The sequence below is a fragment of the Podarcis tiliguerta genome (assembly GCF_965153285.1).
Source record: "Podarcis tiliguerta genome assembly, chromosome: 6".
Taxonomy (NCBI): Eukaryota; Metazoa; Chordata; class Lepidosauria; order Squamata; family Lacertidae; genus Podarcis; species Podarcis tiliguerta.
The window spans coordinates 51,563,816-51,579,786 of NC_139539.1; the positions used below are offsets into that span (position 1 = coordinate 51,563,816).

General features: G+C 43.2%; 2 protein-coding genes across 4 annotated transcripts; one reads left to right on the forward strand and one right to left on the reverse strand.

Moving 5' to 3' along the window:
- Positions 1–449: 449 nt before the first annotated feature.
- On the reverse strand, positions 450–9,848 carry LRRC41 (leucine rich repeat containing 41). Of its 2 annotated transcripts, XM_083447783.1 has the most exons (10): positions 9,666–9,848; positions 9,376–9,462; positions 7,314–7,384; positions 5,001–6,198; positions 4,038–4,289; positions 3,311–3,475; positions 2,966–3,064; positions 2,153–2,275; positions 1,063–1,138; positions 450–718 (listed from the first exon to the last, which is right to left on the reverse strand). In XM_083447783.1, exons 1-10 carry the CDS (start codon positions 9,775–9,777, stop codon positions 484–486), a joined length of 2,418 nt encoding a protein of 805 aa, XP_083303909.1. In that variant the 5' UTR covers positions 9,778–9,848; the 3' UTR covers positions 450–483. The 2 variants fall into 2 exon arrangements, with proteins under 2 accessions (XP_083303909.1, XP_083303910.1); XM_083447784.1 differs by lacking the exons at positions 9,376–9,462; positions 9,666–9,848 and adding an exon at positions 8,995–9,350.
- Positions 9,849–10,071: 223 nt separating this feature from the next.
- UQCRH (ubiquinol-cytochrome c reductase hinge protein) lies at positions 10,072–14,682 on the forward strand. 2 transcript variants are annotated; one of them, XM_083447843.1, is made up of 4 exons: positions 10,072–10,212; positions 11,774–11,800; positions 13,206–13,367; positions 14,416–14,682. In XM_083447843.1, the coding sequence occupies exons 1-4, from the start codon at positions 10,162–10,164 to the stop codon at positions 14,446–14,448; spliced, it is 273 nt and encodes a 90-aa protein (XP_083303969.1). In that variant the 5' UTR covers positions 10,072–10,161; the 3' UTR covers positions 14,449–14,682. The 2 variants fall into 2 exon arrangements, with proteins under 2 accessions (XP_083303969.1, XP_083303970.1); XM_083447844.1 differs by having other exon boundaries at positions 10,087–10,212; positions 11,774–11,797.
- Positions 14,683–15,971: the final 1,289 nt, after the last annotated feature.

Here is a 15,971-nt window from a genome sequence, read left to right on the forward strand (position 1 = left end):
GCAGCGCATGGAAACACGGTTTACCTTCCCACCAGAGCGGTACCTGTTTATCTACTTGCACTTGATGTGCTTTTGAACTGCTAGGTGGGCAGGAGCTGGGACCGAACAACGGGAGCTCACCCTGTCACAGGGATTCGAACCGCCAACCTTCTGATCAGCAAGCCCTAGGCTCTGTGGTTTAGACCACAGCACCACCCGCATCCCCATGGGACTTATATAGGTGTAAGTAATCAGAAGATGGCAACTGAATATACTCTGGCAAACAGTACCACTCTTTTTATAATATTGATATTTTATTGCAACCCATTTCCCATAACCCACTTAAGCTATTTAAGCATTATGTTATTATTTTCCCTAGCTGACACAGACTATAAAAATGTGTGTTCGTACTCAAGTAAGCCCAGTTACGGTTGCGCCTGCCTAGAAAAAACAGGAAAACTTAATCCTGGTAAATTGATTAGGCAGCTTTATTAGAAGATACGTTCACATCACACTGATATAGTCAGCCAAGGCCTGAGATGAATCCCACGTGTCACTGACTATGCTGCACATAGCTTTTAGCCGCCAAAGAGCCTCTTGAGCAGTTACAGTATCTTGGTCCAGCCAGTTCTGATAGAGGCACAGCTTGGTGAATTTGATTTGTTCTCCACGTTGGGCTATGTAATTCTCCAGCTTCTTGGCAAACTCCAGGAGTCCAGCAGGTTTGATACAGTTAGAGCTGTAGGAAAATAGGGTTAGACTAGTCCATTGCTGTTTGCAGATGACATTTGTATAGAATAATGGTTCTTCCCCCATCACAGTAACTACACTCAGGAAACACTTGGTTTCATATTACTATGAATCAGACATTAAACAATTAAATTGTTCAAGTGCTCAGGTATAAATACTTCCCAGCATCAGCTTCAGAAAAGTATACTAGGAAGAGTCATTTTTCTTGGAAATTGACAACTTTCTTTAAAAGTAATTGGTGAATGAATGAAAATACAATTGAGCATTGGATCCTAGTACAGACATTTCCCTTTCCCCCAATAGGGCTTTGTGTTCAGAGGAAGTGGAACCTACCTTAAATCCAGATGACAGATGGAAGATGATGAATCTTCAGAAAAAATGTCAGCCAATGCAACAAGCCTGTGATTTCCTAATAATGAGGGTGGAAGAAAACCAACTATGAATGTTAGGGAATATATAAAGCACATAATTGCAAGTGGTAAATGGTGAAGCAGCAGCAATCAGGCCTAGTCTACTCATGCAGCACAATGCCATAGTAGGCTGCACCCCTTCAGGCAGGAGATTAGGGACATACAATTTTTAATATTATGCCATGGAAACATGCTAATAAAATGCACCATCACATTGGAGATTAAAGTTCCTTGCCATGCAGGTTTTAAAATGAGGCTCCTATGTGCAATCTGAAGTGGTGCAACCCATTCTACCACTCATTGAAGAATGAAGTTGGATTCGATATTCTGGCAGTGGCTTATATTCCTTACATAGCTACCTAAGCACTGAATGCTTAATCTCATGCAACGTGAGAACACGTACTTACCTTTGGCAGTCATTCGCAAAGTCTCAGTGCAAGTTAGTCTATTCTTAATCCTCTCTTTCAAATGATTAAGGCCAGTAAAGTGTGGCTTTCCATTAGCCTTCTGTAGTACCCTGAAAGGGCGCAGTAGTGAGTCTAATACTTCTCATGAAGCATGACTCCTTCTGTGCCAGTGAAGCAGCTGTTTACACCACTGAGTTCTTCCACTTATTTCTGCTGCATGTGTAGACTAACCTTACAGCAGACATAATTCAGCACCAATTCTGTTTCAGATCATTCTGAAACTAGACAATGATTTAAGCACGCAACATAAAAGCCCCCATATATTGAAGGATTTAGCATTCAGGAACCAAGTTAGAAAGGGTGGCTAGTTGGACAGGTGAACACAAAAAGGACAAAGAGTGCCCTGGGCAACTTTTACCGACTTAGTGTGGCCTGAATTTTGGTAAGCAAGAGGCTACATGTGTCAAAAAATAGTTGTGCCTGAAGTCCTCAGCCTATGCCAGTTGGGCTTGAAGGACGAGGGACAAAAGTACCAACATTCTTGATAGCATAGCATCCCTCCCCAGAAAGGTGGAGGAAGTATTCTAGGATAGTTGCTGTACATACCCAGCCTATTTCCAGGGAGTCTGAGGCTCTTCAGTGTTGAGTTCTTCTTCACGGCGTTTATTATTTCGGACAGGAGCTCAGCAGTGCAGTTTTCAAACAGCCGACAGAATGAAAAGGTGATTTCTATTGCAAGAGAAAAATGAAGATGTTCCTCCTGTCTATGGTTTGAAATTGGATTCACTGCATGCATAGCCCAATGAAGGCAGCACCACAGAGTGAAAGCACAGTGATAATCCAGTAAGGAGACTTAAGGATATACTAATGGACAGTGTATATAAGCACCCTTTTCCTTTCTCTCTAAGCTTTACACCCCTTTTGAATACACCTCTTTAGGTGTGAAGTAACTTTTCCGTCACAATGTGCTAGCTTTCTTTTTCTGACACCACTCAACCTCCATCAGGTAGAACTTCAGAGCTATGTGGAGTACAGTGCTATGTGGGTTACAGATGCTTCAGGTTACAGACTCCGCTAACCCAGAAATAGTACCTCGGGTTAAGAACTTTGCTTCAGGGTGAGAACAGAAATTGCGCAGCAGCGGGAAGCCCCATTAGCTAAAGTGGTGCTTCAGGTTAAGAACAGTTTCAGGTTAAGAACGGACCTCCATAACGAATTAAGTTCTTAACCCGAGGTACTACTGTATGAGGCAAAATCCAGCTCTTCACAAAACTATTAAATTGAAATGACACAGTTTTTGAAACAGGATGACCACAAAACTTACAGGCCTCTGCAGAAATCTCCTTCTTGACTGCCTGCAACGGTGGTCGCTGATAAGAGCCAATATCAGTTTGGAGAAGGCAAGTGCATTTAATGTACCTTGAAGAACGGGATCCTGTAGCAGAAGGAGGACTTCTTTTGAGTGGCCAGAAAGGTTGACATCATGAAAGCTTAGCTTCTTCAGGCTAGGGCTGTACTCTGCAAGAGAAACAGGATCTTAAGAGAGAGAAAAATGGAGCCCCCTGCTGCTTACGGTTTTCCTGTTCAGTAGAATGTATGTTGAATATCTTGAAAAGAATGTTTGAGACTAGTTTAGCTCTGCCTGCAGTTCACACAATAATCTTGTATGCCTCGCTGACTGAGGGCCAAAGATGTTATTATCTCTTGGCAAATTGCTACCATTGCTGAGCAGCTGTGGAAAGGGCAAAATTGCTTCCATCATACCTTTGAGTGCCTGTAGGAGAAGCCCAACTTCTTGAGGACAGGAAATTGCAACGCTGTCTAGAGAGAGGCTCTGGAGAGACCTTGAGGCCTTCAACACAGGCACCAGGAGACTTGTCTGAAGAGGCTCTCTAGGGAATCTGATTTCAAGGTGTTCCAAATGGCTCTCTAGATCGGGGGGACGGACAACAACAATAATAATATGGTTTGATTAAAGTAGGAAGTAATGAATTAAGGCACATAAAGTGAGGGGAAGAGGGAGAACGCAAGCTGGCTTCTTCCTGAGCCACCACACCATGGTTTGAAGCAGTGGTGAGGAACCTGTCCACATGCTGTTGGACTACATCAACATTATATCTAACCATTGGCCATGCTGGCTGGGACTGATGGGATATGAAATGAACCTAGGTAAGAAGACTTAGAATCAGATTCCAAATCAGGCTGCATCACTAACGTCACTCACTTCCTCTAGCAGGCCAAGGTGTTCTATCTCAGCAGTTGTACCAAAACAGTCAGGAGCTGTTTGCATCCACTGCATCGGATGTACAGACAGTACAAAAATGAAATGCTTTGCTGCTCTTTGAGAGGGCAGGAGCCTCCTTAATAAGCAGCAAATTTGAAGTGACTAGGCAGCCACTGCAGTGCATAAATGAAAAATTAAATGATCTCACATATGCAGGAAAGGAAAGCGAATGATAAAACGTTTGTCCGGAACTGGTCAGTGCATTACCTGGAATCTCTTCTTCAAAGGGTGACGAGTCCCAGCTTTCTTCCGGCCTGCCTCGCTCTGTGGCGGTCTTGAGATCAAAGCTGACCAAGAGGGTTTGAAGTAACGGCACAGCACTCAGGAAAGCATGAACAAGATTCATGCAGGGGACATGCGAGAACATGTCACTGATGCGCACCACACGGAGGCGGTAATCGCTGTGGCGAGACAGGGCCCGGAGCCCAGAGAGGATACTGAAGATGCCGGGGCCCAGGCCTGGAAAACACATTTTAAGAGGCAGGAATAGGTGGTGAAAACACACAGCAAGATTATTACATCACATATCACCCCCTGAAGGTTTTTGTGGTCCTTAAGCCCCCAACTCCCAAAGTTGTCATTGAAAGAATGGACTATTGACTACTCCAGTGAGTCCCCTGCTATCATGCCATGAAGTAAAAAGGGTTTTTGTGTTTCTCAAGCTTCCCATTTTCTATTTTTAGAAAGTTTTTCAAAAATAATAGTAGGGTTTTGGTTTTTTAAAAAAAATGAAAGCTTTTTACTGATACTCCTGTAGGTACCCCACTATGATATTTGATCCCAAAAGGTTTTTTGCACCCCTACAAGGTCTCACCCATATCTGCCCATTAAATTTTGTAAACTGCTTTGAGGTTTTCTTTCTACAACCCAAGTGGTGCATAATTTTAAAGAAATGAATAAATAAAATGATATTATTATTATTATTATTATTATTATTATTATCTGAATTTAATAATGAATGATACAAAACTATTTAAAACAGGATAGAAAAGTCTTTAGGAAAGGAGCCCTGAGAAATGAAGTTGTCGCCATGCCCCCCTTAACACTTGGCTTACAATTCATTTTGATACACCCTGAACTGTGGGTCAATGTGGCTCTCAAAAGAAAGAAAGAAAGCTGCCTCTGCTTTGCTAAATACACCCGAAGACAAATGTTTTGTTTCTCACTCACCATTCAAAGACAGAACAAGTTTTTCTAAAGACACCCAAGAGCTCAGCAGGTTCCCCAGCATCTGGCACGTATTCCTGGTCAGAGAGATGGAGAACACTTCCAGCGTGGACACACTTCGGAAATGACCCGTTGTTTTCAGAGAAGGCATCCCAGCAGATCGGGTTCCCTCTGTGCAAACCGTACCAGAACTACTGGCAGCCTCTTCTGAGAGACGGGAACAGCTAGCAAGGCTTTCTTCCTCCTTGGCATTCCTTCTTTTGCTACACGGTGTATTCTCCTCCTCTTCCCTCGCAATCGCAAAGACAAAGTCGTAAAGGTCTTCTGACTCTGCGGGGACTTTGCTGCTCCTCTGATGGCAGCTGCGCTTTTTTGCTGTTACAGCTTTACGCCTCTTTTGATATTTTTCCAAAGTAGGGACATCTTGAAATGTCTTTGCTGGGATAAAAGTGACAGATCCCTCTTCAGCACTGTAACTTTCTGAACATGAGCTCTGCTGCATTTTGCTTTGCCTAGAATTGCAACCCAATCTGCATCCCACCGGGGCTTTTAGAGTTTTGCTGCTAGTTCTGGCCAATTCTACTGCATTTTGAAAGCCCAGAAGAGATTCTTGAGGCATACTAGGTAACAGTTTCTCATTCCTCAGATCACTATTATTATGCTGGCCACTGACTGAACTCTGAAATAGCTGCCTTGAACCCCAATGCTCTTCATCTAGCTTTTGGCTCTGGTCAACACATTTCTCTCTGCACAGATGGCAAAGGTTTTCTTGGTCCAGGAGTGTTTTTCCAGGGTGCCAAACCCCAGCACTCATTTTCAGAATGAGGGCTAAAAGTGCTGGGTCAGGGTCAGGCCAAGAATACATAGAGAGGTGGTTCACAGCCCCATGATGAATTAGGCGATGAAGGAACAAACTCAACTGTTGCCTAGTAGACAGACTGGAGGAGAGGAGGTGACGGAATGTCAGGGATGTGAGAGAGACAGCCAAGTTTTCTAGGACGCTCTGATTGTGTTTGGCCATCAGCTCTGACACTCCCTCAAGCATGTTGTAGATGGTAAGCTGGGTAACATGCTGCGAAGTGTGCAACAGGGGCAAAAAGGAAGGGTCACTTAGGCGCTGGTGTAAAGACACATCCAGGATGCCACGGAGCACATTTGAGAAGAAAGTTTCAATGAACTTCTTCCTCCAACACTTGATGCTCTGCAATCAAATTGAACCAAACTGTGATAAATTCATTGCACCACAGTGTCTTACATCACAGTTCCTGCTGATGTGCATACTAAAGGTAGGGGGGTCATGTGATGGCATACATAGGGGGGAAATCCCTGAAGATGAAAAACACTCAAGTCTGAGAAAAAGCTACGCTCAAATTCTTCTCCCTGACATCTAATTATCTGTGGGTGAGGATGTTTTTGTATGGAGGAGCATTCATTCTAGTCTGAAGTAGTGTAGCCTAGGTACAGGTTTACTACTTCAGTGAGAACCTCATATTATTTACAGGAAAAAGGAAATCTTATTAAGTATTTTAAAGTAAAAACAAAATGGAATCTAAAAGCTAGATTTACAGGAGTGCCTGTAAATCACATTCTCACTGCAGTTAGGTTGCAAAATTGTGTGAGCTTCTGACAGTCCAAACCATACATTAATTTTGTAGTAATTAGAAGGCAACAGAGGTCCTGGGCTCCTAATAATCTTAGTAAAAAAAATGCATATGTTCATCAAATCCTTCTCTTTAATTTCTTAGTGTGAACCCAACTTGAGAGGCTAACTTCTCATTTACTCTGCTTTCCACAAACTGGAACTATCTATAGCAGGGGCTGGGATCTTCTGACCTGGGCTCAGATGCGCCTCCCCATCCCACTTAATTTCATGCAGCCAGCAGACATTTCCAGGGAGCTCCTCCCCGTCTCCATACCTTCCAGCAACCACATCCAACCCACCCTGCCCTGCTGGCCTTTTCCTTGGGGAATGGCCACCAAAAATAGCTGCCAGTTGGGTGCTGCCGCTGGCAGGTGCTCCAGGTACCAACCCTCCTCTTTCTGACTCTCTTGTTCTGGTGAAAATATTGCCAGTGGCATGTGGCCCCTGGAAGATTGTCTACAGCAGAATGTGGTCCTTGGACTGAAAAGGTTCCCCACCCCTGGTTTAGATTGCATTCCCATTTACACATATTTTGGAGTAAGTCTAATTGAAACTAGTTAAGATTGATCCAAAACATCATCACAGTTGGCAGATATAAAATCCACTTAGCCATGAAGGTGGAAAACCCAGTCGTTTCAGATATGTCAGCTTTGTAGTTTGCCTCCATAACCTACCTCTAATCTAGAAGGTCTTGTTTTCATTATGTCAAACCAGAGCTTGCACCATATAGGTTGGGTTGAGAGACCTGAGGAAACATAACACATACTTTTAAAAATCGACTATTAAAATCTAAATCTATACCATTAATTATATGCATACAGGTAAAATTCATAACTAATTACACATAACTTGTAACATAATTAAAGTAAGCATTCCATCTCTGATGAAAGCACCAGACTTCAGAATAGCTGAAGCTGCAAATTCAGTGTCAAAACTAGGCTTCAAATGTAAACACTGAGACTTGAAATTATTGCATAGGGTTTTTCGTTTATTATAGCAGTTATCTGTTAGGTTATTCCATTTTGCACACAGGAACCCTATGCTGAAATGACATTTACTCAATCCAGCAAGCCCTCAGTCAAATTGAGATTTGAATCAGGCTTCATGTTAAAGTGCATTATGCATTCCTTAAGAATTATTATCCGGATACTTTAAAGGGTATATCATGAATAGTGGGATTTATTAAATTATAATAGGAATATTTGATTTCTTCAGCAAAGGTTACAAAATTGTAAGGGAGCTCATGATCTAGCCCAATCTGCTAACATCTCCTGTTGCAACAGTTCCCAAAATCAAACTGAAATAAATCTGGCAGCAGCATGAAAATATATTACTTGATATCTGCCCTTGTCCTATGGAGCTCAGATTAACTTTTTAGCCTGAGAAGATGGTGAGGCTGAGAGAATGACTAGTCCACTGCCAAATCTGTGACCATGGATTTGGACATGGTTTTAGTTGGAATATGGGACGCGGGTGGCGCTGTGGGTAAAACCTCAGCGCCTAGGACTTGCCGATCGCATGGTCGGCGGTTCGAATCCCCGTGGCGGGATGAGCTCCCGTCGTTCGGTCCCAGCTCCTGCCCACCTAGCAGTTCGAAAGCACCCCTAAGTGCAAGTAGATAAACAGGTACCGCTTTATAGCGGGAAGGTAAACGGCGTTCCATGTGCTGCTCTGGTGCCGGTTCGTCGGAGCAGCTTCGTCACGCTGGCCACGTGACCCGGAAGTGTCTGCGGACAGCGCTGGCTCCCGGCCTATAGAGTGAGATGAGCGCACAACCCTAGAGTCTGTCAAGACTGGCCCGTACTTCACCAGGTGTGCTTAATTCATTTTGTGGGCAGGGGTACCTTTACCTTTACCTTAGTTGGAATATAGGATATGAAGCTGCCATTTATAGATTTAGGCCTTTCATTTTTCTAGCTCAGTATAGCCTATAAAATGACTGACACCAACTCTCTGAAACTCTGGTTTCAGAAAGCTGGTGCCAATCATTTTATAGGCTATACTGAGCTAGAAAAATAGCTCTGGTTTCAGAGAGCAGCATTTTCTAACCCTATGTCCAGTTGCCAGGTCTGAATCTGGGACCTTCTGTATATGCTCAACCCTGAGATAGTAGGAACGTTAATCCCTTCATTACTGTAATTCTTGAGTTCTTAAACTAAAGTATTGTATGTTGTCTGCTGCTCAAAAGTTTCTGATAAAGCTCTTAAATACCATAAAAAATAATAGCTAAAAACTATGTCCTGAAACCCATCTGCTTTTGATCAGTGTAGCTTATTTGTGCTGTTGAATTCAGTAAGTATATTGCCCGAAGCTGCAATCCTATGCCCTTATGCTGTGATCCTAACCCCCACTTACCTGAAAGTATGCTCCAGTGAATTCAGTAAGTTTACTTCTGAGTAGACCTAGGATTCTGATGTTGCTTGGGAGCAAGCCTCCCCGAAATCAGTAGAGCAGACTTCAGAGTAAACATGCACAGGATATGCAGTTCAACACATTTTACCCTTGTCAAGAACGGGAAAAAACCACTTGACCCAGTTTATTGACACCAGGGCAACAGACACTTGGGAATATGGAGAGCAAGGATTTGTCTCAACCACAAAATTAATTAAGCACACTTGGTGAAATGTGAACAAAATAAACTTTTTAAATGCACCAGAGAGAAACTAGGATAGCAGACAACAGTTTGCTAGCACTATTGTATCCCCGCCTGTCCTCCAGACCAGCAAAGTAGCTCACCCTTTTTCACAGCGGTCTCCTCAATTCGCTCCAGGTAGTAGATGTTAAGCAGAGGCAAGATTCCTTGAAGTATCGGACCTGGAAGTCCTTTTGCGGGGAGAAATCAAGAGAAAGCTGAATTTCAGTTAGAGAAAGGAGGGGGTTTCAGGTGACGCGGCCTATTTAGAGTGCCCCGATTCCTGGCGTCCTTTACGATAGACCCTCACATTTAAGAGCGCCAATACAGTAACTCCCCGTAAATTCGGGAGAGATCAGAGCCGGTCCCAGCTGGCTCCCTTTCCTCTCCTTACCCCAAACCTCTCTCTCCACGCGTCCCATGGCGGAGCTGACTGCCGCCGCGCTGAGCTCGAACAGGCTGAGGGGGCTCCGATCAGAGATCTCTTCCGCAGACTTGGCCTCCATACTGTTCGGGCTCCTGGTCTACTCAGCGAGAACAGGGATGGGCTACGCCATCTTGGGAAGGTCACTCATTGTTATGCGGACGTATGATGCTGCCATACTGAGCGGGTCGACTGTCCCCCCCCGCCCCTCCTCCTCCCTCCTCCCCTCGGCGCCATTTTAGCGGAACTGGCGGCGGCCATCTTGGTAGAGTCACGAAAAGCAATGTGTACGCCGGAGGACGACGCCGCCACCCCGCCCGCGTACGTCGAGAAAGGGAGCCATCTGAAGAAGGTCGTCGCCGTCGGAAAGCGCGCTGTGAGTGGGCGGGATTTCCGCCGAGGTTGCGGGTGACCCTTCGGCGTCCTTCTGGGGAAGCGGAGCCAGGCTTGAGGGAGATTTGCGGCGATGGGGCGGCAGGATGAGAAGGCGCTGGAGGGCCGGAGCGGGGACCCCGAGGTGAGCGCAGCCCGGGAGCCGGGGAGGCGAAGCATCTTTGCTCTGGCCTCCGGGTTGGTGTGCTTTCCTTCCCCTTCCTTCCAGCCTCCCCACCGCTGGGCCTCCCTCTCTTCCCTCCGGGTTTCTTTTCTTTTTCGTTTCTTCTCCTCACAGAGCGACGGTGGGAGACCTGCTCAGAGCTTAGGCCCAGAACGCACTTACCCGGGAGCAAGCTCCGCGGAACGCAATGGGACTTGCTTCCGAGTTGACGCTTATGGGCCTGCCCTGTCAATGGGCCTTCCTCCTTACACTGTCCGAGTGCCGTAGCGGGTGGGGTACAAACAGCCGTGGGCGAGATGCCTCCCTCGCCACCGGCTTCTGGGTTTTCCAGAGCTGACCCATGACTGGAGGCAGAATATCAGTCTTCGTTGTGTCTCCTGTCGACACTCCCCTGCTTTCTTCCTTGATACTCGCAGGTTAATCTCTCTCTCTCTCTCTCCTCTCTCGTGCTAGAGGCCCTCTTTTCATTATTCCTTTCCCCCCCTTGATCCTTCCCTTCTCCGAGTCATTTTTCCTCCTCGCGTCTTGCTTGTTCTCATTTATTTCTATTTATTTGTCACCATCATAACAGATAGAGCCAAATATCTGTTCTCCGTTGCCAAAGGAAGCCCAGAAATGGAGTACAGTGAAAATTAAAACTTAACAGGTTTTCATTAAGGTCCTGACTTCCGTGTGTATATGTGCACACACATGTGTTCTGTTCTTCAAGTAAGAGATCAGCGGTTTCTACCCCTTCTTTTTAATAAGTGGTCTCTGCCATAGGTTTGCTGTTTAATATATGTGTTCTGCCCAGTGCCTGATGTAATATTCGGGTTGCAAATATTAAGTATTATACAGTGCTGTTCTTTTCAGCATTGCTACAGTTTATATCTTGAGTTCCACTATAATTGTATTTGTATGCTTGTTGTGGCTGACTGTCCTTTATTTATCCTGTCCCATATTATGTTGCTTCACAGTATGTTCAGTAAACTGCTGCCTCTGACTCTCCCATCTGTCTTTACCACATCCGTTTCTCAGTTTGTTCTACCCATATTTAAGAGGCTTTCTTAAATAAGACCCTCTGTGGCTTAGCCTTATTTCCATTCTGCTCCTTGACAGGATATCTCCAGTGCATGAAGAGCTGGAGCATTTCCCATGAATTTCGATCTGGTTCTATTTAAGCCATAATTTCCCCTCAGCATTGGGGGCCTATTTCCACAGCAATACTGTGGTCACTATACTTCTTGCCACCAAGTCCCTAACAGGTTAGAAAGATGCCTAGTGAAAGGTTTAAACTCCAACCTGTTAAAATGTACATATACATTGGTTTTGAATATCAGTTTGAAGGGACCCTTTTAAATAAATATCTAGGAATAACAGACATTTTTGTTATAACAGACATATGTGTGTTATGAAAGAGAAGTTGCACAGTACTACATAGCAGAAATGCAAATAAGTGGAATTGGTTTTGATATGGTTAAGTTGTTATGGAAATATCATGACACTTACGACTCTATTCTTATTTTCTTGCATCTCTGTCCAGGAGGAGGAGGAAGAAGAAGAGCTTGTGGTAGGTAAACTTTATTATAATGACAATGGGGAAAGATTAATCCTTTGAGAGCAGCAGACTTCTTAAATCCTAGTCCATAAAATGTCCTATTTGTATTTAGAAAACCAGGGAAAGGTACAAAAGTCTGGGGGTAGGGAAGTACAGGCATGCTTTGTTTTATTGAGATTTGATTTATTGCGTCTCACAGATACTGTTCCTTATGAGGACCTGGGTGCAGCTGCAGGCAGCCTGACCACTTCCAGGGGAAGGAAGCCCCCTGATGACCTTCTTCAGGCCACAGGAGTGGAGCTGGCTAGGGCTGGAACTGAGGTTTCCCCCCTCCTGCTCCTGCACTCAGGAGGGGCATGGCTTAATAGACTACAGTATAGTGGAAACATAACTTTTATATACACTTGGGAAACAAATGGTTTTGTGTGACTCACTTTATTGCGATATTTGCTTTATTGTGGTGGTCTGGAACTGAACCTGCACTATCTCCAAGGTATGCCTGTACTTTGGTTCAGAACTGAAAGTGCATTAGTTAAGTTTTAATACATAGCTACTTTGCTGTAGAAAGGTTATTTGCATCACATTTTGCCATACAGAAAGTGCCATTCACATCCTGTCTGTCTTCAGGATCATAATGTTTAATAAGTGATACTTATAGTGAAAACTTAAATAGTTTTGAATATCTCTGGAGTCCCACAACAGTTTCTGCATATGTATACTTACAGGCATAGGAGTACATATTCATTCTGGCAAACTTGGGTGTAGCTTGCTTGCTTTCCCAGCAGTATATAACTTCCCAGCAGTATATAACTTTTACCTAGGCACGATAAGTCACAGAATGATAAATCAATACACAAATTGTGTTTGTCAAGTGTTATACAAGTGCTGTTTCTTCTCCATATCTATTTTGAACCTTTTATATATTGAGATGTGGTGTAGTACTGCATCATAGGCTTTCCCTACTTTTAAGTACTGCAGTTTAGGAGGAAATTTTTCAAACATCCACAACTTGGTTTTGTATGTAAGTTAGCCATAACATTTCCCCCACAGTCTAGCGCAAGAACGAAAGCCATCTGGATTAGAATCCATATACAGGTTCTGCACCTCATTTAAGTTAGGCTTGGTTCACATGCTCCTTATTTATAATCCTGTTGTGGCTCTTGGTTCTGCCTTAGAAAAATGATTGCAATTTACCTGACTGTAACACTAAAGTGTAGAGGTAGAATATTTTGACAACAGGACTGTTAATGCCTGGCATTTTAGATCTCATCATTTGTATGCTTGTCATTATCATCTATCCAGGACAAATTATAGCAAGCTTTTATATTCTAGCTTGTGGTGGTAAAGTTGAACCTCTCTCTTAGCAATCACTCATTTGCATTAACTGTGCCTATTTTATATCTTCCTTTTTGTCCAGGATCCTTTAACTACTCTAAGGGAGCATTGTGAACAGATTGAGAAATGTGTGAAAGCTCGGGAACGTTTAGAGGAGTGTAATGCTCGAGTGTCATCCAAGTCCCATACAGAGGAGAAGTGTACAGAGGAACTCTTTGACTTCTTGCATGCTAGAGACCATTGTGTAAGTTTGTCTCAGAGTAATTTCTAAGTGTGAACAGTATTTTGTGGCCAAATACCTTATTTCTCCAGTGTTGAGCCACAGACACTTTATTGAAAGTCAATATAGATTGAATAACTGAATCGAAGTACTATTTTGACATTTATCTTGTGGGTGTGGAATTACACTGTCAGCTTTATAAATTAGTTTTTTAGAAGTATTATTATTAATGATTTCATTTCTACACAGCTTTATATTTTAAAGGAAAAATCTCAAAAGCGGATTACACCGCATTAAAACATCAAATAAAACAATCCAGAATAAAACATTACTGAAGAAGGTCAAATATAAAGTATACATTCAAAGCAACATTACTAAGAGGAAACTAAGATGATATTTTTTTAATATTCTTTATTAAAAATATAAAGAATTATAAGACAAAAGAAGAAAAACTAGAAAAAAGAAAACATAAACTTACAAGATTTTTATAACAATATCCTAAAATAGTATCTTTAAAAATTCAAAATAAAACATTACAAAGGAGTGTTGCGTAATAACGATGCAGAGATTTGTGAAATATTGGCTTGTTGCTTCTAAAGTACATTTTTCTGTAACCAGCTTTCTTGATTGTAAGTAGGCAAGAATATATTGTGCAAGAATGCAGTTGGTTCCCAGAGGGAGCAAAACAGTAGCCCTCCTAAGGTGTTACACTGAATAAAACATGTGCTAGCTTTGCCCTCCATTCCATTTGATTGCCTGTGGGAGTTGAAAGATAAATTCCTGAAGTGTGGAGCCTTCTGCACTGTGTGCATTTTAGAATACTGGTTTCCATGGTTCTGAAATGTGTGTGGAGTCTCGACAAGCACAGGAGGCTCCCTGTTTCAAAAGTTCACCCTCCCCAAATCGGTGGGAGATGGGAAAAGTTAAGGGACAGAGCTAGTACACTCATTCCAGCTTCCCCCATCACATATTTCTCTTGGGTATAATGCCTAAAGAAGGCTATTAGGACTAATGTGTGTGTTGCTAAAGAAGCTCCTGTTAATTTAATTTGTTCATCTTTTGGTTTTTTCAGGTGGCTCATAAACTCTTCAGCAAATTGAAATAAATGTTAATATAAGCCTGTGTCGTCCTCATGCATAGCTGATGAAAACCTGAGTGTTCAGTTTGAGTAAACATGCAGCTCTGCACGTGTGATATGAAAGTGAATGCAACTAGCTCTGTGGTAATTCTGGGAGAATTTAAGAGTTGCCATCAGGATACATCTGTTATGTAGAAGATTTGTGGCTGCTTAACAAAGTGTTTCTGTAGACTTCTGATATTAAAGATATTTCCTGTCAAATGTGAAAATGTTTGCTTGTTATGACAGCCAAGACATCTTAGCATGCTCTGAAGTTAAACATAAAAAATTAGGCAATTTAGTAATGCAAAGGATCCATTTTTTCATGACATTGAAAACTTTTAATTGCATATAGATCTTCAGAAAACATCAACTAATATCCTTAATAGTAACTGTGAGGGAGAAACCAAAGAGGAGGTCAGAATACATATATGATAGGTGAAATAAATATTGGAAAGGATGTAGGTGGTTAGGCAGGTTGTGTGTGGGGACGGTATGAGGTTTTAGGGTCCTAAACAATGTAGTCCTGTGTGTGCTGCTGGCTACCTCCTCTTTCCACAATGTCCATTGCTTTCTTTCAATAATATGCATCTTCCTATTTTATAGTAAGCGTGGGAGGTAGAATCCAAAATTTAGAAGAGATTACAGATTAGAAGGGGACGCGGGTGGCGCTGTGGGTAAAAGCCTCAGCGCCTAGGGCTTGCCGATCGAAAGGTTGCCGGTTCGAATCCCCGCAGTGGGGTGCGCTCCTGTTGTTCGGTCCCAGCGCCTGCCAACCTAGCAGTTCGAAAGCACTCCCGGGTGCAAGTAGATAAATAGGGACCGCTTACTAGCGGGAAGGTAAACGGCATTTCCGTGTGCGGCTCTGGCTCGCCAGAGCAGCTTCGTCACGCTGGCCACGTGACCCGGAAGTGTCTGCGGACAGCGCTGGCCCCCGGCCTCTAGAGTGAGATGGGCGCACAACCCTAGAGTCTGTCAAGACTGGCCCGTATGGGCAGAGGTACCTTTACCTTTTTTTACCGATTAGAAGAGATCATGTAGATATGTTTACATAATAATAATATGTGTGGAACCTTTCTTAGTGAGATATATTTTTAAATGGCATTCTGTCTACATTGTCACACATGTAACCTGGAAGCTTGTATGTAATCTTTCCCATGCTACACATGGTGCCTATGTGGTGTCTATCCCAGCTGTATTTGCAGCTGTCTAGCAGCTGTGTTTGCCTGTAAAGCTGGAGACATTCCTATACCAACATCAAACTTACATTGAACGAATCCTAGGAAGGAAAGAACTCCCCACTGTGGAAGAGGGATGCAGAATCAAATCAGCTGAGGTCCTACACTAGCTGCTTTTATTTCAAACAATTCTGGTGACCATGGTACCAAGTTTGCAACATGTTCAGCCAAGCTACTAAGGCTTATTTTGTCGTTTTGTACCATGGGCCCCCATTTTCCTTTCTTAACATCAGAGCTACAGTCTCATCAGTGTCAGGCCTTTTCTTACGATCT

Excerpts from the sequence above, each read along its gene's own strand:
- LRRC41 (XM_083447783.1), bottom strand. The coding sequence starts at position 9,777 with ATGGAGGCCAAGTCTGCGGAAGAGATCTCTGATCGGAGCCCCCTCAGC. Across the intron at positions 9,463-9,665 it reads CGTGGAGAGAGAGGTTTGGG|GACTTCCAGGTCCGATACTT; the intron begins GTAAGGAGAGGA and ends TCCCCGCAAAAG. Across the intron at positions 7,385-9,375 it reads GGAGACCGCTGTGAAAAAGG|GTCTCTCAACCCAACCTATA; the intron begins GTGAGCTACTTT and ends ATGTTTCCTCAG.
- UQCRH (XM_083447843.1), top strand. The coding sequence starts at position 10,162 with ATGGGGCGGCAGGATGAGAAGGCGCTGGAGGGCCGGAGCGGGGACCCC. Across the intron at positions 10,213-11,773 it reads GCCGGAGCGGGGACCCCGAG|GAGGAGGAGGAAGAAGAAGA; the intron begins GTGAGCGCAGCC and ends ATCTCTGTCCAG. Across the intron at positions 11,801-13,205 it reads AGGAAGAAGAAGAGCTTGTG|GATCCTTTAACTACTCTAAG; the intron begins GTAGGTAAACTT and ends CTTTTTGTCCAG.